This window comes from Eschrichtius robustus, chromosome 9, assembly GCF_028021215.1.
Source record: "Eschrichtius robustus isolate mEscRob2 chromosome 9, mEscRob2.pri, whole genome shotgun sequence".
NCBI lineage: Eukaryota > Metazoa > Chordata > Mammalia > Artiodactyla > Eschrichtiidae > Eschrichtius > Eschrichtius robustus.
Genome location: NC_090832.1, coordinates 114,270,152 through 114,293,874, shown reverse-complemented (window position 1 = coordinate 114,293,874; position 23,723 = coordinate 114,270,152). Strand labels below are relative to the sequence as shown.

At 37.5% G+C, this 23,723-nt stretch overlaps 1 protein-coding gene across 2 annotated transcripts in view; it reads left to right on the top strand.

Annotated features, from left to right (window-relative positions):
- LMBRD1 (LMBR1 domain containing 1) overlaps nucleotides 1–23,723 on the top strand; it is a 114,389-nt gene that overhangs the window by 51,563 nt on the left and 39,103 nt on the right. For both annotated transcript variants that reach the window (XM_068551562.1, XM_068551563.1), the window contains exons 6-9: nucleotides 5–93; nucleotides 2,524–2,597; nucleotides 11,635–11,760; nucleotides 16,284–16,436. In XM_068551562.1, the coding sequence (XP_068407663.1) occupies nucleotides 5–93; nucleotides 2,524–2,597; nucleotides 11,635–11,760; nucleotides 16,284–16,436 (442 nt within the window). The remainder of the gene's footprint in view (nucleotides 1–4; nucleotides 94–2,523; nucleotides 2,598–11,634; nucleotides 11,761–16,283; nucleotides 16,437–23,723) is intronic.

The following is a 23,723-nucleotide window of genomic DNA, read 5'->3' as shown; positions in this document are numbered from 1 at the left end:
ATAGTGCTTTTGTTCCATTGAATCTTCCCGATAACAAAAATTCTACAGAGTGGGAAAAGGTGAAGTTCCTGTTTGAAGAACTTGGAAGTAGTCGTAAGTATTCTTTTAAAAAATAAAGTCCGTAATAATTCATATTTCATGACTCTTGCAACTTTTTTCATAAGTAGTCTATTTTTACACTGTTAAAAATTTAACTTCATAATTCTTCTAACCTGTGGTTAAAAGGATGTTAGACAAATTAGGAACTTTGTGTTACTGAGACTTCTAGCCGTCTAGCTGTTCTACAGCCCAGTCTCTTGACTTCTTCATAAAATTACCATGTTGAAAAGACAGTGTAATCTTCAAAGTATTTTAGCGGTAAAGGTCTTATAATTTCTATGTGGTCTTTAATTCACTTAGGATAATATAGAATAATATGTTAAAGAAATGTGCTAGATATATTGGTGTTTATTTTTAATTTTTAAATGAGAGAACCGTATATTGCTATTTGATCATGATTAAGTAATCTTTTTGTGGAATATAAATTACAGAGGTTTTATGTGGATGAAATAATAGTTTATTATAAATTTACCTCACCAGAAGATCTAAGTTTTCCTCCTCTTAATCAACATGACCTTGGTTTTTAGAGAGGAACTAAAAAGCAGGTTTAGGAAGTTAGCTTAAGAAAGTTGCCTAATCATTGAAAAATATAGTTGGTGTTAGAAGCTGATATCAAATAAGAATGTGTATTTTATTACTTAGAATTTCATGTGCCTTTGAACTATTTTCAAAGAAAGCTAGAGAACTTATTTTATAAACATTATGCTGAAAATTCGTATTGCTTTTGTATTTATTCTTTTTATTAGGTACTGTACATTCTTTGAACAGCACTTTCTCTTTACCCAGTTACAATATTAAATGATGGTTAAATTAGGTCTTGGAGTCTTTGCTGTACAACTTCTTAATTTTCTTGCTTTCCACTTAAGATTTCATCTTGTAAATTGTGGTCCGTTAATATCTTGCTGATACCAGCAAGAATACGGATAGCGGGTCTGGCATATACTGATACTGCATGTCAGGATTTATGTGCCTGAGCCTGTTGCTGAGAAATAAGTTGCTTCTTTTCCTGCAGTTAACTCCTTCAGGTCTCTTTAGTAACTACTCTTCTGCCCTAAACATTATTCTATCAGTTTTGCTAGTCTTTGAGTGTTAGCATAACTTGAATCAGTGATTATAATAGGTAACATTACTGTACTTGCTGTAATCTCCTTAGTCTTAACATTTAAAAAACCTCACATCTTAAACACCATATTTTAGAGTACATTTTGCTTATCACTATTAGTAATATCAACTTTTTGATTAGCCAGATATCTTAGCAGAACACTCCACTTTATCAATTCTAAGATGCATATTTTTATACATTTTCATATCTCTGATTTTGTGATGTATTTTATAAGTGGAGGTACCTTAAAATTGCTATCAGCCAAATGCCAGACCTCTCCTAGTTGTATGAATACTTTCTGTTGATACTTCTAGTAAGATCAAGAAAGTAACAGCACCAATGGTCTTTGATTTAATAAAATGTAGTATTACAGTTAAAAATATTAAGGCTTAAAAATTTGTCTTTAATAGTTTCTGAACTTGTTAATAATATGCTCTCTCTAAGTGTTATTTTAAAACTGAGATGTGAGTTTTAATAAGATGGGTCATTCTATTATTATTTAAGATTGATACATTAAATTAATTTAAAAATTATATTTGGTTCCACAGTACCTGCATTTAAACTAGATCAATACAGGTCCAATAGAACCTGTATTAAAACTAGAACAATTAGTATTACTCCAATTTAAGAATAGTCAAATTTGCGTATTTCATTGTATTATCTGGTATGTTTATTTGAAAGCGTCACTCTCACTACTCACTCATTGGCCTTCCTTTAAAAAGTTTCCTAAATCTAACTTGTTAGCATAGTATTCCTGTTTTGGTATTATGTTTGAATCTATTTTCTGTTTGTTTGCTTCTGACTAAGGGAGCATGCTAGCTCCTTTCAGGTTAAAGAGGGAAGTCAACTCTTTACGATTTTAGTTCTAGGCTGTGCTTTAAGAACTTACTTGAAATTTAAGAACAGAGGAACTAGGAGTTTGAGTGGAGGGGGAAGACAGGGTCAAGGTCAGTGGCATTCCTATCATGTTATTTCTCGAGGGCTGCCTTTGAGCAAGGCCAGGGCATTTTTTTGGCCAACTTTTGAGCATCTGGTATTTTGCTGATTTCCTTTTAGGCTCAATAATTTGGCAATAATTTCCCTCTTTAATTTTAAGAGGTGAAAGAAAGAAAGTCTTAGCCTGAAAGATCTTTAACAAATCCATTTATGAAGAGCTATTTAAAAACTCCTTTCCACTTGGAGTTAGCACTTCAAGAATGGGGTAACGCATATTGGGTTTATTCCTTTGGAATGTGTAAGAAACCCAATTTTTATATTTCTGTTGATGAATATAAACATTTGAATAGCTGTACATTTTTAACAGTGTTTTTCTTCTTTTGCAGATGGTTTAGCTGCCTTGTCGTTTTCCATTAGTTCTCTGACCTTGATTGGAATGTTGGCAGCTATAATCTACACAGTAAGTATAACGGTAATAATTGAGTTAAGATTAAAGAATCACTTTATGATGCAATTTTGTTACCTTATTGGTATATTCAATTTAGCTCTGTGTTCCTCTTTAATATCTAGTACTTTCTTCATTTTTCTTGAGAGGAGGGTAGATTTTTAACTACTTGGTCAAAATCATTTTATCTGTATTTGTGAAATTTAATATTCAGAAACAAACTTTATAACTTGTGAACCTTGAAGTGGTTATATACTATGCAATAATAGATTTAGTGATTTATAAGCATATTAGAACTCTGAACCATAGATCATTACCTGTTACGGATTCAGTAGATTTATGCTATATGGGGATATAGGGCTTTTAAAATCAGGTATTTTACATCACTTGATATTTCTCTAGTATAAAGAATCTAATCTTATACTCTCAGAGACTTTGATTTTTTTTTTTTTTCTGGTCTCTCTGGGAATGGTACGATATGACTTACAATAGCCTGACAAACTTGCGTGCAGAGTGCTTTTTGAGTTTTTTGCTCAAATTTTAGAGGAAAAGCCAGTAAAAATGCTTCTTACTTGCCTCCCAAAAGAGAGTTGTGCAGGAAGCTTTAAATTATATGGAACCTTTTTCAGATTAATGGAGTTTATGTTTAGAGCATTCTTGATTGATGCAAAGATGAAAAATGCTGGTTATAAAGAAAACATTTTGGGTATTGTTCCAGTGTCTCCCTTTAAACATAAAAGAAATGGGCTATTAGTGTGATAGCAGAATCTGGTTTTGTTTTCTTGCATAATCATTCGAGTGTCATAATGTATAATAAAAGAAGTCTAAAGTCATGCATTTTAGTATCTTTCAGGTGCTTGAGTATTCAGTTTTATTATTCATTGCCATTTTTGCTTTTTTCATGTATTACTACACAAGGAATGTATCGGTGGGTAACTATCTTCCCATCTCAGAGAATATGTATACTACATGTGAATTGTCTTTCAGGAAACATTCACAAGTTAATAACACATTAGGAGTTAGACCTGGACTCTAATTGCTATTCTGTGGCTAATTTGTTACGCTGATCTTGGGTTTGTCTTTTTACCCTTCCTGGGTCAGTGTTTTCGCCATTAGATGGGAATAAAAAAGTGCCTCTTAGGGATTTTTGAAGGTCAAACGATACTTTTTGTAAAAGTGCTTCGAGAAGTATAGGGAGATGAGGATATAACAGTCAATGAAAGGTGAGTCAGGAGAAAGGAACAGAAAAAGGGGAAACCAACATGTAAGGTCATCCTCAGGAACCAGGAAGGGTCTGCGATTTTACCCTGCTTGTAGCTTGTAGTCTGCTACAGTTCCATGGATGTTGGTCAAAGGTGCAAGACTTCTGGTCAGAGAAGAACTTTCTCTTGCGCAGCAATGGCAGCAGCCACAGGAGCGCGTTGTCTTGCGCCCGTTTCCTGAGTCCCGACTCCCATGGGGCGACATGAAGAGCACCCATCGAGACTGTCACAAAGCTGAGGACCCTTGAGTGTAGGGAAGCTGAGTCTTTATTAACGGACAGGAAACGTGCCTGCTCTCGCTCCAGAGGAATACTGTCTTTGTCTTCCCAGGCTATTTGCTGCACAAACATTCTTGAAAAGATAGTACAGAAAAAAAGGGCAGTTAGTGCCTGGCTTGCAAGATGTGCAGAAATGAGAGACCCACGGAGAGTTGTCTTCTGACGGCCGAGTGGCGCTCGCACAGCGCCGTGTAGGGACAGACAGTAGTGGCAGGTCGGGAGTAGCTTCTCTGACCTTGGAGCAGAGACCTGAGTGAGGGGGAAGGACAGCCGGCCGCGAGGGCAGGTGAGGGCAGAAGGCCTGGGGTGGGCACCCGGCGCTGTGCTCAGATGGTCAGCAGGAGGCAAGCTGGCGTGTGGGAGCTCAGGCAACTGGGGAGCCTGGCGAGCCTGGGTGGGAGGCAGCCACGGGGCGTGTTCTGAAGCGCCTCATGGGCCCTCGTTAGGGTTTGGATTTCATTCAGACTGAGATTAGAAGCTACTGGAAGGTTCTAAATGGAAAGTAATAGGATCTGACTGACATTTTAACAGTATTACTCTGGTGGGTCTGAATTCAGTAAGCTCTGGGGCTGTTGAGTGGGAGTGGGAAAAATGTGTGAAGTTGTTAAAACTCTTTGAAAGAGAGCTTCCCTGTAGGAGCGATATTGTAAAGAAATATTTCAAACTAATATAGTGTATATTCAAATGGAAACTGAAAATTATCATTTATGCAATGAAACCAAATATAATAATCATACTGACTTAGTTAAGATAGCCTTAGAAAAGCTTTACTTTTTCTAGAATGCAGAGGGCTGGGCTGAAGGCCATTGATAAAACAATCAGAGGACCTGATGGCGGGAACCAGAAAGACACGATGCTGAGTAGGTAGGAGGGGCCACCAGAGGCCTGAGCCCAAGGGCGAGGGTCCAGTGTCATGGGCACCAGGTGAGACTGCCTAGGGGTTACCTACCTAGGAGTTACCGTGTACATTTTCTTTAAGGTAGCATAAGCAGTACCGTTATGATCCTTGGGGGAGAGGCTTAAATGTGGGTCCCTTTTAAGTCCATGGGTCTCTTGAACTACTTTCCCATCTAAAGTGGGAGTAATATTTAATAAGGTTGTGAGGATTTAATTAAACAATTCATCAAGTCTTGGAATCTGTTGGCCACTCAATCAGTAGTCACTAGGAGCTCAAACTGTTGAATATTCAGTTTCATGTGGTTCAAGCTATAGATTCCACCGCTTTCCTCTCACAGTGAAAGTAAATCAGGTGTTAACAACAGTTGTGTCATGGTCAGTGAGAATGTGGATTATGGAAAGGTAAGTAAGTCCAAGAGACATCCACAGTCGGATGGTGGTTACTCTTGGGGGTGTGGATAGACAGGTAAACATCATCTAAATAGCACTACAAAATGTGCTCAGAACTGGGCGGAAGAATGTTTTGCTACCAAACCGTAGTCGCGCCAGTTTTACTACCTAGGTGGGATAGAGAAGACCCCGGTTAAGGGGGAGCGTGGTATGCATAGCTGAAGACTAGCCATGAGTGTGAGTCTTTATGTAAAATGTAATTTCTGAATCCTAGCTTCCCCATCTGAAAAATGGGCCAATAATACCTATTCAGACTTTATTAAAAACTAGTTGAAAATCAACTGTTTACTGATAAGTGGTTTTATTATTGGTAGGTGGCTAATGGTACTAATTATCATATTTGCTTGTGAAAGCAAAGTTTTCTCCTAAGTAGTTAGGGAAAACTCAAGAATTGGAGCAGAACATGAATGAGGGTATAATAGATATGCATGGGGAATAGAAGAGGTTTAATTTTAATATGTACCAAAAGTGGGGAGTTAATGCTTAGAGTACTTTGACCCTGAGTACAAGGAATTAATTATTAAAGGTAAGATTATGTCTGTTATTGAATCTGTAGCTATTAGTATTGAGACTACAGAAGTTTTTGTAACGTATGTGTCAGTTGAATGTGAATTTCTTAGGTATGCACTGTTGTTTAGTTTAGAAACTAGTTGATTATTTAAATTTTACCAAGATTATATCCACTGTACCACATCTCAAGGAATAGCCAAATAATTGGGCACTCGATTTTAGGAGAAGAATGTCAAATGACATGTTATCTTTCCTGTTGTTTTCAGCTTAACTTGAAAGGGAATCTGCTACTTTTTAAATTAAAAACAAGCAAACAAACAAAAAAACCTCTAGACACAAATATTTATGCAGACATTTTAATTTTTTGGTGCCACCAAGTGGGGAAATGTTGAATAGTGCTATTTTCATACAAAATGTATCTTACGGACCACTGAAGTGCCTATAAAGACAGCGACTACTGAACTTCTTATTATGTACACTTATCAGTAAAAAAATCGAACACGTCTTCCAGGAGTTTATGAATTATATATATATTTATGCTAATCAATATAAATTTACTATAAATTTAGACCAATGTATTAAAGAAAACTAGAGTGCTAAATTAAGGATTTGAAAATAGAAATAAATAGAGCATTGGTTCTCAGTAATCTTTGAAGATAGAACTCCACTTTAAAAATTAAATTTCTCGGCCTTCTATGTGATAGTATGCTTCATTGAGTCTGTGACCTGATTTGCAAGATGCTCCTTATGTACCACTGTAAGGAAAAGGCCCTGCCCATGCTCTCTAATCATTCATAGTTTTTGTTTTATATTAATGAGAGAAGTGTTTTAGCCTTACCTACATTAAAAAAAAAGTCATATCACTCTTCTGCATACAAGATAAGGAAAATATAAGTGCAATAAGTTGTAAAGGTATTCCTAAAACTTCACATTTGGAATGTGAGTCTTCTGAATCACTTTTTTGAATAGGCTGTTCATGTCCGTGTTTCACTCTACAGGGTTGTGTTATGCGATCAAGAGAACTGAGGCTAACGGCTCTTCTTGGGTGCTCCATTCTTGTCTCCGGGATTTTCTTTGAAGCTGCTAACACACCTGTTGTGTAAATTTAAGCTGTTTTTGTTGTTGTTTTGTTGTTGTTTCTTCTTTTGCTACCTAAGTAGCAACGTACAAAATGTCTTCTACTTTGGGCATCTTCCTTTCTTAAGCTTACAAAGCCTTTGACTGTTGCTTTGCAAGAAAATACAGAATCCTGCTCATTGTTCCGGTTAACTTTTGCTTCACTGCTTGCTCCTTTCTTCTGCCTTTCCTTACACATTAACTTTTTGCTTCGATGTCAAATCGTAGTACTGTCTTATAAGACGTGGTAAGTGGCAGTTAAACTCAAGAGTTGTACCAAGAACGCAGGTCACTCCACTGGAGAAGTAACTATAATGTAACCAGCTGTGACCAAGTTTGTGAATGTGCAGGTAATGACAACTACGTCATGACTTCTGCCTAGCCAGTGTTTGTAAGATGCATCCGAATTTCACTGATGTTAAATGTGAAAAAATGTATGTATATTTTAGAATCAACGAACATTTAAAAGGGAAATCTTCATTGAATACATGTTAAGTGAGTTGTTTCATTAGTCATGACAGCATCCGTGTCCTTGAATAATAGGTGTTATAAGTATATGCAGGACATATATTCAGTTTACAGGCAGTGCTTGGCGTTGACCTTTCTAATCCAAGGCTAATAGGTTGGAAACTCATCCTTCACAGAAGAGAGAGGTGCAGGGAAAAGTGGTGTTCTTATAGGGGCAAGAAGGTATTAGAAGTGTCTGTAGTTTGTATATATTCTTTCAAAACATTTGGCTTTTAAAATACAGGTGGTGATTTATTCTTGGAAGTTGAAACAAATAAAATTGGAAGCAATTATGGCTGACCTGGAAGCATTTTAAATGATACGATCTCTTTAGTCTTGTTGATTTTCTGGTAATTCACTAGAGGGCAGTAGTAAGCAATAAAAGTTTTGTGTTTCTGAAAAATGATAGCCTTCATACATGTTTTTCAAAGAAATCTGAGGTTAAATTCAAAAGATTGTTGTTTAAAGATCTTAAAGTTGTAGTGGTTAAATATTTTGTATACTGTGTTATGTCAAGTTTATCTTAATCTAAATATTATACTTAAATTTCCTGATAATCATTGAAATTTAAGCATGCAATCCAAAAATAAGCTAAAAGCTAGGTAACCAAAACAATGATTACTTTCTTTTACTTGTTCTCTTCAGACAATTAATAATTCACAAAAAGATGTTGTATTCTGGTCCCATGTTACCACAAGGTGTTACCAAGGACATATTTTTATTTTCTAAAATTTTTACTTTAAGTTATTTATTTAAGCTATAGGAATTCAGTTTAACTCTTCAAATAAATGTGTAAATTCCATGTAAGGAAATAAGTTCATGTGAATAAAGGGCAGTGAAAAAATTTTTTTTGTGTGAATATTATTTTCTTAGAGAAGTTGTTTTATTAATTGAACACATGTTTGTTCTTGGAATAAAGGTAGGTAAAAGAAGAATTGAGACCTAGTCCTCACATACCAAACAGTCAACTGCAGTTATTACTAGTCTGACTGAGAAATCTATATTGTTACGAACTTTCCACGTGATTCTGATTAGCTAAGTTTGGCAGATCTAGTGATAAAACAGACATGCAGACAAATAATGTTAATGTCCAGTGTTCTGTACTATAATTGAGTTATAAGCAAGACACGTTTACAAATCAAGGAAGGTTTCTCAGATGCGGTGTAGTTAAGCTGAGCCCTGAAGGGCACTGGGCTGGGCTACTGAGGTCGGGTGAGAGGTGGGCGTTCCAGGTGAGGCACTGCATATACGCAGGTGTGGATGCGGAAACTGCAGTGACTGAGGAGCAGTGAACCGCTTGGAGGCATGAGGTTGGGTGGCAGGGATCAGGTCACGAAGGGCTTCGTAGGCCAGGATTAGATAGTGGCGTCTATTCACAAGACCAGTAATTGTACCTCTCGTTGGAAAAAAAAAATTGTAAAGCGACATTTTCAAACAGTCGTTCGTGAAATTCTGATACATACAAAAAGAGGTGGACAGAGTAGTGTGGCTCTGGCCAAAGCAGCGGCAGCAGACCGACCCTCCCTGGCCCCCTGCCTTCTTGCCTCCTGTGTGGTCCTGACGGCCCCGACGCAGAGTCCTGGGAACTCCCGCCAGAGCACTTGGTCCTGAGGAATCTCAGTGGATGCGAATCAGAGGAATGGCATAATCTGACCTGAGGGTTAGAGCAAGATCACTTTGGAAACAGTGTAAAGGATGGACTTGTAGAAAGTGAGACCAGCAGACCAGTGAGGAGAATTTAGATGGCCTTGTCTTTGACAGTAAACTCTAAGTAGCGGCCACTTTTTTAGTACTGACTGGAGTACAGATTCCTTGGGAAATAATTGGGTTGGCCGAAGAGTTCGTTCGGGTTTTTCCATAACATCGTATGGAAAAACCCGAACGAACTCTTCGGCCAACCCAATAGTATTGAGTTCTGAGGTTAGTATATTTAGAGACCCAGATCCATCAAGCAGAATAGCAAGATTTGGGATAAAATAAGCCTAGTTCGGAGGTGGTTGGAAAGACAGGAAAATATACTTGGGCGTAAACGCGGTTTAGCAAAATAATTTTGCCTCGGGACTTGGTTGTAAAAAGCAACGTGGACTTGTGGTAAAATGACATGTGAGCGTGGAGAATCGGTGAATAATCATCATGTAATACTGTATACTCATCAGAGTCTTAAAGTGCTGTGTTACTTTTTTTCATTACCGTTTAAAAGGTGTGGAACTACTAGAACAACAGATAGGTCAGAGTGATAATAGGGATAGGACACTCCTACAAGGGAAGGGTAACCATCTCTGGGACACCTTGGCTTCCATACGCTTTTTTCTTTACATTTTCAGTATTTTGAGGATATAAAATTTACTGTTAAAAAAATAAACCTGATTATGTTTTTCCTTTTTATATTTTACCAAGGTCATTAGGAGTATAAATTGGATAAGAATTTAGTTAGTTAGAAGAAAATTATTCTGCTCTGTCCAAATTATATTTTCTTCTAATACAAATAGAACCTTTCCCCAACCTCTCCTTGTTGTTTTTGTTTTCGGATGATGGGGAAATCATGAGAACATTAACTTATGTTTTAACAATATTTAAAATGCAACATTTTAAGTATCTTGCCTTTAGAAAATGCAAGGGTTTGCATATTGGGTAATAATTTCAGCTAGTTAATTATCTAAATACAGCATGCTATATAGAGTTGATACTACCTGATAGAACTGGTTGAGTTCTGGGATTTCCTTTTAATCATGTTCTTTGTTTCTATTCTCCCTTAATTAAAAAACAACCCTGATGTGTCAGAATTTATGCTTCCGTATATGAATTGTGGTTTAATCAATATTTAATCAATGTCTAAAGGAGGCTCAGTGAGAATACTGAAGTGATTAAAATCGACACTAAACACATTTGAGGTCATCCTGGGAGTTGACAGCCTGGTAGCCGAGAGCATGAGAGAAAATATGCAGGATTACTCAGGATATTTTAGAGTTCGGGGTTAAGCCTAAGAGGGAGCGTTTGTCACTTCTGCCCACATTCATTGCTTGAACTCAATCTCATGGCCCTACCTAACTTCAGGGAGGCTGGCTGAAGTAGTTTGGCCGTGTTCTCAGGAAGAAAATGGAAAGATTTAAATACGTGATGTTGTATCTACTTTAGAGCCCATTGCTGCAGCCAAGAGGTGATAGTTGTCAGTTTTGCTTCTAAGGATTTAAGGTCAGTAACGATTTTGAATAATGGTCACATGGCAGTTGCCATTAAGTGTTTTTAATAGTTACAATAAAATTTCACATTTGGGACTGGCTAATATAGAATTGGGTAATATAAAATAATATGTTTATCTTTAATGCCGATTAATATTTTAAAATTTCTTATAAGAATTATATTTAAAATACTTAGCGAAAAGACTATAAATATTTAGAACTTACAAATAAACTACATACAGATCATTGGTATGCTAATCAAATAGCATGTATATTAAAATACATTTTATTAAGGGTTTACTATATACACTTGGATAAAACTGGTTTTTTCCATAGAAAATAATTTTATAAATTGTTTCTACTGATTCATACTGTCTTAACCCCTGATTAGCCTGAAATTATGACTTATTACTTTGATAAAGTATTATATTTACATTAATTTTGTAACTTGTCTTTTGAAAAATAGGTATTATCTATTCTAGGAATAGTATTACAGACGTAACTCTATGTAACTAAACATGAAACAAACAGAATTATGAAGCAATATAATCATGATTCACTCCCATATACCCTGTTCTTCAGTGACTGTCCCCTTCACAACTGCTTACTCATTTTGTTATTACTTAAAAGGACATTTTTTACCTGAAAATTCTGTATAATATGTTTAAAATAGTATTACTAGGGAATTCCGTGGTGGTTCAGTGGATAGGACTTGGCGCTCTCACTGCCAGGGGCACTGCCAGTTCCCCTGGTTGGGGAACGAAGGTCCCGCACGCCGCATGGCGCAGCCAAAAAATAAAGAAATAAAATAAAATAGTATTACTACAACGTGTTTCACTTTTGTTTCTTTCAGGCCTATGGCATGTCGGCATTACCTTTAAATCTGATAAAAGGCACTAGAAGCGCTGCTTACGAACGTCTAGAAAACACTGAAGACATTGAAGAAGTGGAGCAGCACATCCAAGCGATTAAATCAAAGGTGACTTGATACTTTATTGAGATCGGGGAGCGTAAAAGTACTTTGTCTTTGAGCTGCTCCGTGTTGTGACTTAGACATTGGTAAGCCCATATTTTGACATTGTTTGAGTTCTTGTTCAACGTGTCCTTAAAGAACCATATTTTTAAAAAATTGTCTTCTGTGAAATGTAGGACACTGACAGTATGAGAATTTTTATCAGTGTTCTAACAACTAAAACACAAAAGTTCTACTTACGTATGATGAAGACCTTGCAATTTCCCAGGTATGCTGATTCCATGTGTAGTATCAGATTTCACTGTATCACTTATGTTAAAGATTTATGTACTAGTTGAATAAGATAAGATTACGTGTAACCACTTGCCAATTAAACTTCTAAAAACACAATAAAGTTTTTCTTCCTTTGTCACCTTCAAGTAACAGATAAATCTTATTTATAGAACATAGGAAAAAATGGAAAGTTTTCTGAATTATTCTATTAAACTGTCATAATCCTGAGACAGAAACCAGATGGTAATAGCACACCAAAAAGAAAACTGTTTACTGGGCTCTCTTATGAAAGTACAGGCAAATAATTTAATATAAATAAAAATGTTAGCAATTCAAAAACTATGCTATAATAAGAGAATATTTCATAATTATAAGATCAGGTTTATCCCAGGAATGCGAGGATGATATGTTAGAAAATAAAGTAGTTTAATATATTGAGAATAAATGAGAAACATAAACATCTTAATAGATGCCAAAGAGTATTTGGTAAGAGTCAATTTGTAGTTAACAACGTTTAGAGAAAAGTCTTACCGAATTGGAAGAAAAGAAGTTGTTTAGCAAAGGAAGCCTACCGTGAGCATCGTACCTAATGAAAGAAACATTCTCACTAAAGGCACGTAGACGACAGGGATGTTCGTATCCTATTCCTAGTCAGATAGAAAAGAACGTAGGGGTAACTGTGGAAGGGAGAGGAGAGAAAAGGGGAAGTAACTTCTGTTATTTGCAGATAGCCTCTACCAAGAAAATCTAAAAGAACCAACTGGCAAATTAATAGACCTAAGAAGAGTTCATCAAGGTGTCCAGATACAAATGTACAGGATCGTTCACCAGGTGGAGGATGTAATAGAAAATTACCTCATTTCCAATAACTGTGAACTATAAAATAATAAGAAATGTCAGCATCTTCCTGGTGGAAATTACAAACTTTATTGAAATACATAATAGAAGACTGAAGTAAATGGAGAACTTCATCCGTTCCTACTTGGGAAGATTCACTATTGTAGAGACGACAGTTTTCATACGTTTAGGTGGAAATTCAATACAGTCTATAAAAGATAAAAAATGAAATCTTCATAAACCTCCTACCATATACTAAACAAATTCAGAATTTAAATCCAATATAACATTTACAAAACGTTAGGAGAAAGTGAAAATAAAATTTTATTTTGGTATGTGGAAGACCTTTCTAAATAAGACTCAGAACTCGAGTGCAAATTGAGAAATTGGTGAGCTTTACATTTTTATGTTTTTAAATTTATGTACCAAAAAAAGTGGCAGCAAAAAGGAATTTAAAGAACCAACAATAATATGAGAGGAAATAATCTGCAATATAGCTGATATATACTGAGCATCTTTAAGTCAAGAAGAAAAAAAGACAAGAAATATGTAGAAATAATGAACAAAAGACCTAAATAGACAGTTTACTGAAGGAGAAATTAAACTCTTCAGTGAAAATATGAAATGATGCTTCAGCTCATTAGTAATGAGTAGGTTGACTAAGATCCCAGTGTGTGTGGGACCTGAGGAGTTTTCCAGAACATGCTGGGACTTTTACTGCTAAAACCAGGATGGCTGGTAATTAGAGCAACTCAGTATTTTTTTATCCTTTAGAAGTCTTTAAAATTTTTACCTTCGTCAGGGGTTGATAAGAATTTGGGGATAGGAATACTGTTTGAGGGAATATAAAATATATAGCTTTTTAAAGAAAACTAAATGTTGTCACATGCGTCTGCACACAGAAACGCACAAACGACGTACCTTTTAATAATTAAATTTTAATCCAACAGATGCCTAGGAACTTATCTTACTGGATTGTATGTATGTGCTTGTGCCCAGGTGAATAAGGATATTCATGTCCCTGCCCCCTCCAAAAAGAAAATAATCTAAATGTTCAAAAATAAGGTATTTGTTAAATTAAAATATCATGGTATAATGTGCTGTGCAATGATGAAAAGGAATGAGGTAGATTTATATAGCTTAGAGAACGTATCTTATGAAATTAAGTTAGACTTTCTCAGTTTAAATTCTGGCTCTCCTGATCATGCAGGTAATATCTGTGGGCCTTAGTTTCCTCATCTTAATAAATGAATAAAATGCTGTTATCAACCTCAAAGTTTTATTCTGAAGATTTAAGGAGAATTAGGCACAGGAAATGTTAGCTATTATGTAAAACAAAAACCGTAAGTATGTTTACACAGAGGGACACATGCAGACACACAGACATACATGGTCTCTGTGACAGCGATAACCACAGAAGAGGGGGTGGTCACTGGGGACCATGGGAAGGGCAGCTTTCACGTGTTACTGTTTTTCCAACACAAGATATTGTTTATGTGCTATGTAACTTCATTTTTTTTTTTCCAAATGAAATAATTGGGTGACTGCTGGGTGTCTCTCCTGGTGTCTGTCTGGCCACAGTTCTTCTTACGTTGGTTTAGACAGTTGCTACAGCAGAGTGGGCCTCCATTCACCCCACTGATGCTTCAGCAAATGGGCAGATAATTTGAGCGTGTTTTCAGTGGTCCCTTAAATCAGCTTACGAAAAAATTTCTTTCCTGAAATAGGGAACGTCAGCAGTGAAATAAATCTACCTCGTTGGTATCCTTTTGATATTAGAATGGCAGTTTTGAGAAAAATTGTGTAGTTAAGATACAAAGTACCACACGCTTGAAGCATCGTGGCCTGGATCTGTCTTCTGGAGGGAGGTGTCTTATTCCTCTGGTCTTCAGAAAATACCCTTCTGTAAGGTTCCTTTTGGGGGATACAATTTGATAATAACCAGTGTACTTAAAGCAGTGAAGATAGTTAAATAATAGTAGCAGTCCCACGTATGCGAAGTGTGGTCTCTGCACCAGCGACAGCAGCATCTTCTGGGGATTTGGCAGAAATGCAAATTCCGGGCCCCACCCGAGGCCTGCCTAAGTCATGTTCTCTTGGGGCGGGGTCTAGAAACCTGTGTTGAACGGACTGTCCTGTTGACTGTTAGACGCATGTGAAGCTTGGGAAGCAACACGATCAGGAAGAGGATGGCTGCTGCGAGAAGAGCATGGCAGCGCCACCGTGTGAAGAGATCGTTGTGACCCTGTACCTCCCCTTATGAGAGGCCATGCGGGCTGTTTGTGTGTGCCCGTCATTTCACGTTGATGCTGCTCTGGGCCGTGCTGCAGAGCGCTGGCCGCTGCGCCCCCCAGCGTCCTATTTAACCCTGATAGGGGTTTTAACACTCTAATTACCTAACGCTTTTACAGTTCAAAAATGTCCCGGGAATTCCCTGGCAGTCCAGCAGTTAGGACTCTGTGCTTTCACTGCTGAGGGCGTGGGGGTTCAATCCCTGGTCGGGGAACTAAGATCCCACAAGCCGCGTGGCGTGGCCAAAAACTAAAAAAAAAAAAAAAGAAAAGCGTTGTCCCAGGTAAATATTTTCTTGGTCCTTCCAATAAAAGCAAACAAATTTATATTTCACCTTTTAAGTATTTAGCAGTTGTCTTGTCATTGTGGGTTATTATTGTACCGAGTTGAAGACACTTATGGGCAGAGGGGAGTTCAAGTGGGAAAGTGTCACTCAGACACCACAGAAAGGTACTGCTCATGGTTACGGTAAATATCATATGAAAATAGATGAGAATTACCTGTCAGATAGGTCAGCCAAAGAAAACATGACTCATTTGCAGATGTAAATGGAGAATAAGGAAGTGCTGGTTCTTAGCAATTGTTATAAAAACGTGTGCACACCACATACTAGTACTGCATCACGCTGCTGGTGTTTGAATCAGGGACTGAAAAGCATCAGCTCGGACACGCTGTAACACAATCACTTGACCAGAAGGAGAGAGAGCGTAGGACCGAATATGTTAAGATAAGGGATAGGATGAGGAATTTGGAGATGAAGGAGAATAATTGAGCAAAGAACATAAAGTGCCTCATAAAAAGGGTGTTTTAAAAAATATTTATTTGTCTCCACATAACTTTACCATGTACGGTATTTGGAAAATAGGGATCAAGAGGAAGTTCAGCATTAAATGTACACACATTCACGTCACATTTTGACACTGATCTTGGTTCAGAGATGTGTATTGTCACATAGAAGTTGTTGGGTTCGTTCTTTTTTTTTTTTTTTTTTTCCGATTTGTAAATTTGCCAAAGGAGTCAAATCGAACCTAAAAAAGTTTTTGTTGCCTGATCTGCTAAATCTGATGGGTACTTTATAAAGACCTTAATGGTAAAAAAACTGTTTTATTTTGTTCTCTTATTTGCAGAGCAAAGATGGTCGACCTTTGCCAGCAAGGGATAAACGCGCCTTAAAACAATTTGAAGAAAGGTTACGAACACTTAGGAAAAGAGAGAGGCACTTAGAATTCATTGAAAATAGCTGGTGGACTAAATTCTGTGGTGCTCTGCGTCCCCTGAAGGTAAATGGAGTTTTACAAAATCATGCTGTCACTCTTCCAAGTTTCTGTAGTACCTCTCAGAGAGGTTGAGTTCTCCTTGTGAGGCATTGCAGCGTGGAACTTTAAGAGCATGGGTTTCGCAGTTAAAATAATCTGGTTTTAAATCACAGCCCTGATATTTGGTAGTTGGGGCAAGGTACGTAACCTCTCTGAGCTTCATTTACTCATGTGTAATGTAAGTATTATAACAGAGGTTTTGGGGAATTTAAATTAAAATGTAGGTAAGTAATGTGGTATTCTCCTGGTTTTACAAGGTTGTACTTTTCTGTAGGAGATCTGGGACCCATATTAGACCTTTCTCAGATAGACAGATTTCAATATTCAGATTGAAAATTTCAATAGAATTTGCTTCATTGTGAGGTGGCATGTTTCTGAAAGTATGTAAAAAGGTATTATTTAAGATGGAAAACCATTAATGTCTTTTTTGTTTTTTTGAAGCCATCATTGGCTAGCCTTGAATTCTTCAGACTGTGGTCTTCCTCTTATAATTCAAAAGGAAATGAGGAAATGCACTGACTGCTTACCCTAAAAAGCTTCTCTTTTGAAAGACTTCTCCAAAAACATACCATAATCAGTTAGATCTACTGTGTATCACTTTTAAACCTTTCTTAAGACTTACCTCAGTCCCTTTTCCCAAGGTGATTGTCTTCATAGCACCAAAGGTATGAAGAAACCCTGCTCACCCTTAACTTAATCCTAAATTGTTTCTATAGCTTCCTTATAAATATTTATAACTTGGTCGCTAACATTAGCTGCCTTGTTTTAAAAGTGCTTTGTGCCGTTTCACTGTACCTGTGTTTAGAGGGACTTTCAAATCAACTTTATTAAGTGTGCAGATTGATTTCGCCAAATGTAGGTATGTAGGTATAGAAGATCTACATCACTACAGAAAGCTACTTTATGTCTTCCCCTGCGCCACTGGGCTCAGACCCCAACCACCCACTGATGTCCTTCTGTCATTGAGGTTTACTTTTGTGTGTTCTGTGGAGTCACGGCATATATAGGCTTTGGTCTGGCTTTTTTGGCTCAGCATGGTGCTTTTGAGATTTCGTCCATGTTACTGCATTTCTTTTCAGTGGTTCAATCTGTTTTCTTGCTGAGTAACATTCCATTGTGTCTGTTTCACAATTTGTTTATCCACTCACCTGTTAGTGGGGATTCGAGTTGTTTCCAGTTTGAGGCTATTATGATTAATGCTGATGTGAACATGGTGTACAAATCTTTGTGTAGACATCTACACATTCATTCATTTTTCTTGAGTAAATGCCTAGGAGTAGAATTGCTGGGTCTAATGTTTAATATACATTTCACTTTATAATAAGTGAAGTATTTTTCAAAGTGGTTGCACCATTCTGCATTCCCACAGCAGCATGAGATTTCCGGTTGCTTCACATCCTTGTCAACTCATATTGTAACTGTTTGTGATAGTTGTTCTAATGGGTGTATAATCTTATCTCATGGTTTTGATTTGCATTTCCCTGGTGACTAATGATATTAAGCATCTTTTTGTATTCTTTTTTTTTTTTTTTAATTTTATTTATTTATTTATTTATGGCTGTGTTGGGTCTTCGTTTCTGTGCGAGGGCTTTCTCTTGTTGCGGCAAGTGGGGCCCACTCCTCATCGCGGTGCGCGGGCCTCTCACTATCGTGGCCTCTCTTGTTGTGGAGCACAGGCTCCAGACGCGCAGGCTCAGTAATTGTGGCACACGGGCCCAGTTGCTCCGCGGCATGTGGGATCCTCCCAGACCAGGGCTCGAACCCGTGTCCCCTGCATTGGCAGGCAGACTCTCAACCACTGCGCCACCAGGGAAGCCCCTCTTTTTGTATTCTTATTGGCCATTTGTTTATCTTTTCTCAAAGGCCTGTTTAAATCTTTGGCCACTTTTAAAGTTAGGTTTTTGTTTTATGAGTGAGTTATGAGGCTTCTTTGTGTATTCTGAATCAAGTACTTCGTCAAATTTGTGTATTCTTAATGTTGCCCCCTAGTTTATGCCTTGCTTTTATGTTGTCTCAACACTGTCCTTCAAAGAGACGTTTCTTAAGTTTTTATAGAGAGCATTTTCTCCTGAGTGTCTTCTAGATGATAGTGTTAGTTCTTATATTTTAGGTTTGTGGTCCATTTTAAGTTAATTTTGTGGAATGATGTGACTTAGGGGTCAAAGTTTATTTTATTTTCCATATGGATAGCTGGTTGTTTCAGCACCTTTTTTTTTTTTTTTTGACAAGACTATCCTTTGCTCATTGAATTTCCTTGGTACTTTCGTCAAATCGATTGTATATATGTGTGGGGTCTGTTTCTGGACTCTCTTCTGTTCCGTTGATCTGTATGTTCTTATGCTGAAACTTGATTACTAGAGCTTTATAATCAGTCATGAAATCAAGCAGTGTCAGTTCTTCAATTTTGTTTTCCTTTTTCAATATTGTTTCGGCTCTGCTAGATCCTTTGCATTTCCATATAAATTTAGAATTGACTCGTAACTCCACAAAACGCCCAGTGGAATTTCTATTGGGATTACTTTGAATCAGTAGGTAAATTTGGGGAGAATTGTTATCTTAATATTGAATCTTCTAATCCATGAACGTGATATCTTTCCATTTATTTATGTTATCTTAAATTTCTCTCAGCAGTGTTTTGTAGTTCTCAGTATAGAGGTCTTGCAGGTATTTTGATAAATTTATCTATAAGTATATCTTCGTTTATAATATTATGCATTATTTTGTTTAATTTCAATTCTCAATTATTTGTTGCTAGTATGTAGAAATTCATTTCTGTACATTGGCCTTGTATCATGCAGCCTGGCTAAATTATTAGTTCTAGTAGCTTTATTATAGATTCCCAAGGAATTTTTATATACATGATTATGTCAGTGCTAGAAGACAGTTCTACTTCTTCCTTTCAAATATGAGATTTCCGATTTTTTTTCTCCTTATTGCACGGGCTAAAACTTCCAGTACCGTCAGTTTACCATTTATTCCTTTTGTTATATAAATAAATCAGTATTCTCGAATACTGATTGGAATTCTTACCTATCTTTCTGTTAGCTGGTTTTAAGTTAGGAATAATAGGAAACACTTAGGATTAGTTAGTAGTAGTCATGCCTGATGGAAAAATCTGAGGATGCAAACTTATTGTTATGTAATTGAGGCTTTAAGATGAATTTTTCTCACGTGAAGTATGAAAATGATTTGTTACACAGATACAGCTCAGAAAATGGGAAGCCGCGCTGTTCGTGCTTCTCATACTTCAGCATGCCGGTGGTCCTAGTGGGAGCAGGCAGGCAGGGCCGCTCCCCGCTCTGCACTGCTCAGCCGTGCTGGAGGTCGTTTAACACCTCTGAGAAGCTCCTGGTGCAGAATTTCTTTAAAGTTAATGTCTGTCTCAAAATTTTGTGGTAGTGTTCAGTGCTGTATATAATCCATGTTTGCTTTATTATAAAGTGTATTAAATTACACTGAATTTGCCATTTTTTATAAGAAAATTTTATAATTATTTTTCATAAGAGTAGCTCCCCCCCTTGCCCCCCCGAGATGCGATTGGTCTTGTGATTTCACACGTCCATGATTGCCTGGCATATGTGTATCTCATGTCAGAGGCACGGGGGTTCCGAGCATGGCTTTTCTGTCACATACATCTAGTGTTGAGTCCTTGCTCTCCTCCTCACCAGCCGTATAGATTCTTGTTGCTTCACCTTGCTACACCTCATTTTTCTCATTCATGTTAATGGGGTTATGTACTTTTTTTTGTTACGGGAATTAAATGAAATAATCTGTGATGTGCCTTTTGATGTAAGCAGCTCAGAAAATTGCCACTGCTATTGTTACAGTTCTATATATAGGATTTTTCAACTTCTTGAATACTGCCATGGAACTCAAGGAAGAAAATTAGTTTTGAGTTGAAGGCACTTATAAAAATAAGCATCTAATTAGAATAAGTTAATGGGTTCTTAAAACAGCGTTTATATATAATACCGAGCACATTTCTAAGCATACAGTCTAATCTTCGTTAGACACTTGATTAAACTTGCCTCTGACAGATGGGCATTCTTTGAGTGTGTACAACTAATTGGCCTGGGTAACCTACAGATCCATTAGGTTTTAAATAAAACTTGAGATTTTACTATATATACACCTGTTATTGTATATATATTTATACCTCTTATATTTATAAAGAGAGATATAAATTCATGTCCATAATTATATCACGTATTTTTTCAGACTTTTTTTTTATTGTGGTAAAACATACATAACATACAGTTTACCATTTAAACTATTTGTTGGTGTGGCATTACTTACATTCACAGTGTTGTGCAACTGTCACCACTCTCCATTTCCAGAACCTTTCATCGTCCCAAACAGAACATTCAACAGTAACTCTCCATTCTGCACCTCCACCCCCCATACCCCTGCAACCACACAACTCAGACTGGGACTTGAACTCACTGTCTTTTAGTTGAGATCACACACCTGGTCTCAGGACTTAATGAAGCTCAGGTTCTTGATGTCTCGTCGCAGAAAGAATTCAGTGAGAGACAAAGTGATAGGTAAGAAGTGCATTTATTTAGAGAGATACAGTCTATAGACAGAATGCGGTCCATCTTAAAAGGCGAGCATGGCCCTGGGAGAAGCACCCTCCACAGACAGAGTGTGGGCCATCTCAGAAGGCGAGAGGCCCTGAAATACGGCATGGTTAGTTTTTATGGACTGGGTGATTTCATCAGGAAAGGAGTGGGAGGATTATTCCAACTATCTTGGAGAAGGGGCAGAGATTTCCAGGAATTGGGCCCCCGCCCACTTGTTGACCATTTTTTGGTCAGCCCCAGAACTGTCATGGCACCTGTGGATATGTCACTTAGCTAATGTATTACGTTGAGCATATAATGAGGCTTAATGTCCACTGGAGCTTGAATCTTCCTCCATCTTGAACCTAGTTGGTTCTAACCAGGTTATGTCATATCCAACAGCTCTGTCATTCTTTTAAAGGTTGTGCCCTGCCCCGTTCCCTCCTGTTTCACCACTGCCCAGCTCACATCCCCTAATGACCTCTATTCTCTTTTCCATCTCTGAATTTTCCTATTCTAGTTACCTCATATAAGTGAATTTATATGTACTTTTGTGTCTGGCTTATTTGACTTCACATAATGCCTTCAAAGTTCATCCATATTTTTGATGTATCAAAATTTCATTCCTTTTTAAGGCTGAATAATATCAATTTTGTTTTTCCATTCATCTTTTTGTTTATCCATCCATCTGTTGGTGGACATTTGGGTTATTTCCAACTTTCGGTTATTGTGAATAATGCTTCCAAGGTAATTGGTATACAAGTATCTGTTTGAGTCCCTGCTTTCAGTTCTTTTGAGTATATACCTAGAAATGGAATTGCAAGATCTTGTGTCAGTTCTGGTATAACTTTTTGAAGAACCTACAAATTGTTTTCCACAGTGGGTGCACCATTTTACATGCCCACCAATAAGGCACAGGGTTCCAGTTTATCCATATCATTGTCAATGCTTATTTTCCTTTGTTTTGATAATAGCCAACCTTATTGTTGTGAAGTGATATCTCATTGTGGTTTTCATTTTCATTTCCTTAATGATTAGTGACATTGAGCATCTTTTCACTTGATTGTTGGCTTTGTATCTTTACTTTGGAGAAATGTTTATTCGGGGTTTTTTTGTTTGTTTGTTTTTAATATTCTTGTTGCCAAAATATTGGCCCTCTGTGCTCTGGTGCTGACTAGAAATTCAGAGACAGAGTTTTGGACGAAAGAGAAAGAGTAGCTTTATCTCTTTGACAGGCAAAGTGGGAACACAGCAGGCTAGCGCTAGTGCCCCCCTCCCTGGGGAATAGGGAGAGGTCTTACAGTCAGGGCTCCTGCTTGGGGGTAGGTGATAAGGATCAAGGCAGTGATGGGCTTGCATTCTTCTGATGGGTTGGTGGTGAGGGAAGCAGGAGTCAGCATCATCAGCCTTCAGGTTCCAGCTGGTCTGGGGTCTGCATGCTTGTGGGCAGCATACCATCATTAATCATTAACTTCTCCCACCTGGAGGGGGTTTCAGTATCTGCAGAACAGCTCAAAGACACCTTTGTGTGTATCCATTGATTGGGGCACCAGGACCTTGCCCCAAGGCTGCACTATTGTTTCTTTTCTCTTGACTGTTTGTTTCTCCCTTGTCTCCCATCCCCTCCCTTCCCTAATTACCAACTGCTTGAATCTGCCCATTGGAAGTCGGGGAAGGTCATGGAGGCTGAATGAAGCCTATTTCCTGTAATCAGAGAAATGGGGGACACAGAAAGGCTTTGTTCCCTGGAGACCCACAGGGCCTTGCTCAGTATCATTCTTAATGTTAACTCCTTATCAGATACATGATTTGTAAATATTCTCCTATTCTTGGCTTGTCTTTTCATTCTGTTGATAATGTCCTTTGTTACACGAAGTTTTTTTAATTTTGATGATGTCCAGTTCATTTTTTCTTTTGTTACCGGTGTTTTTTGTGTCATATACAAAAAATAATTGCCAAATCCAATGCCATGAAGATTTTTTGCCTAAGAGTTTAATAGTTTTAGCTCTTACATTTAGATCTTTGATCTGTTTTGAGTTAATTTTTATATATAGTGAAGGACAAGGGTCTGATTTCATTCTTTATGTCTGTCTTTAGGCCAGTACCATACTGATTTTTTTTTTATATATATATATAAATATATTTCTTTTATTTATTAATTTTTGGCTGCGTTGAATCTTCGTTGCTGCGCATGGGCTTTCTCTAGTTGCAGCGAGCGGGGACTACTCTTCATTGTGGTGTGAGGGCTTCTCGTTGCGGTGGCTTCTCTTGTTGCAGAGCATGGGCTCTAGGTGCGTGGGCTTCAGTAGTTGTGGCGCACAGGCTTAGTTGCTCTGTGGCATGTGGGATCTTCCCGGACCAGGGCTCGAACCTGTGTCCCCTGCATTGGCAGGCGGATTCTTAACCACTGCACCACCAGGGAAGCCCACCATACTGTTTTGATCGCTGTGGCTTTGTAGTAAATTTTGAAATAAGGAAGTGTGAGTCCTGTAACTTTGTTCTTCTTTTTCAAGATTGTTTTGGCTATTCAGGGTTCCTTGAAATTCCACATGAATTTCATGATGGATTTTCTTGTTTCTGCAAAGAACACCATTGTGATTTTCGTTGGGATTGCATTGAATCTGTAGATCATTTTCAGTAGTATTGTCATTTTTAACGTATTAAGTCTTTCAAACCATAAATGTGGGAT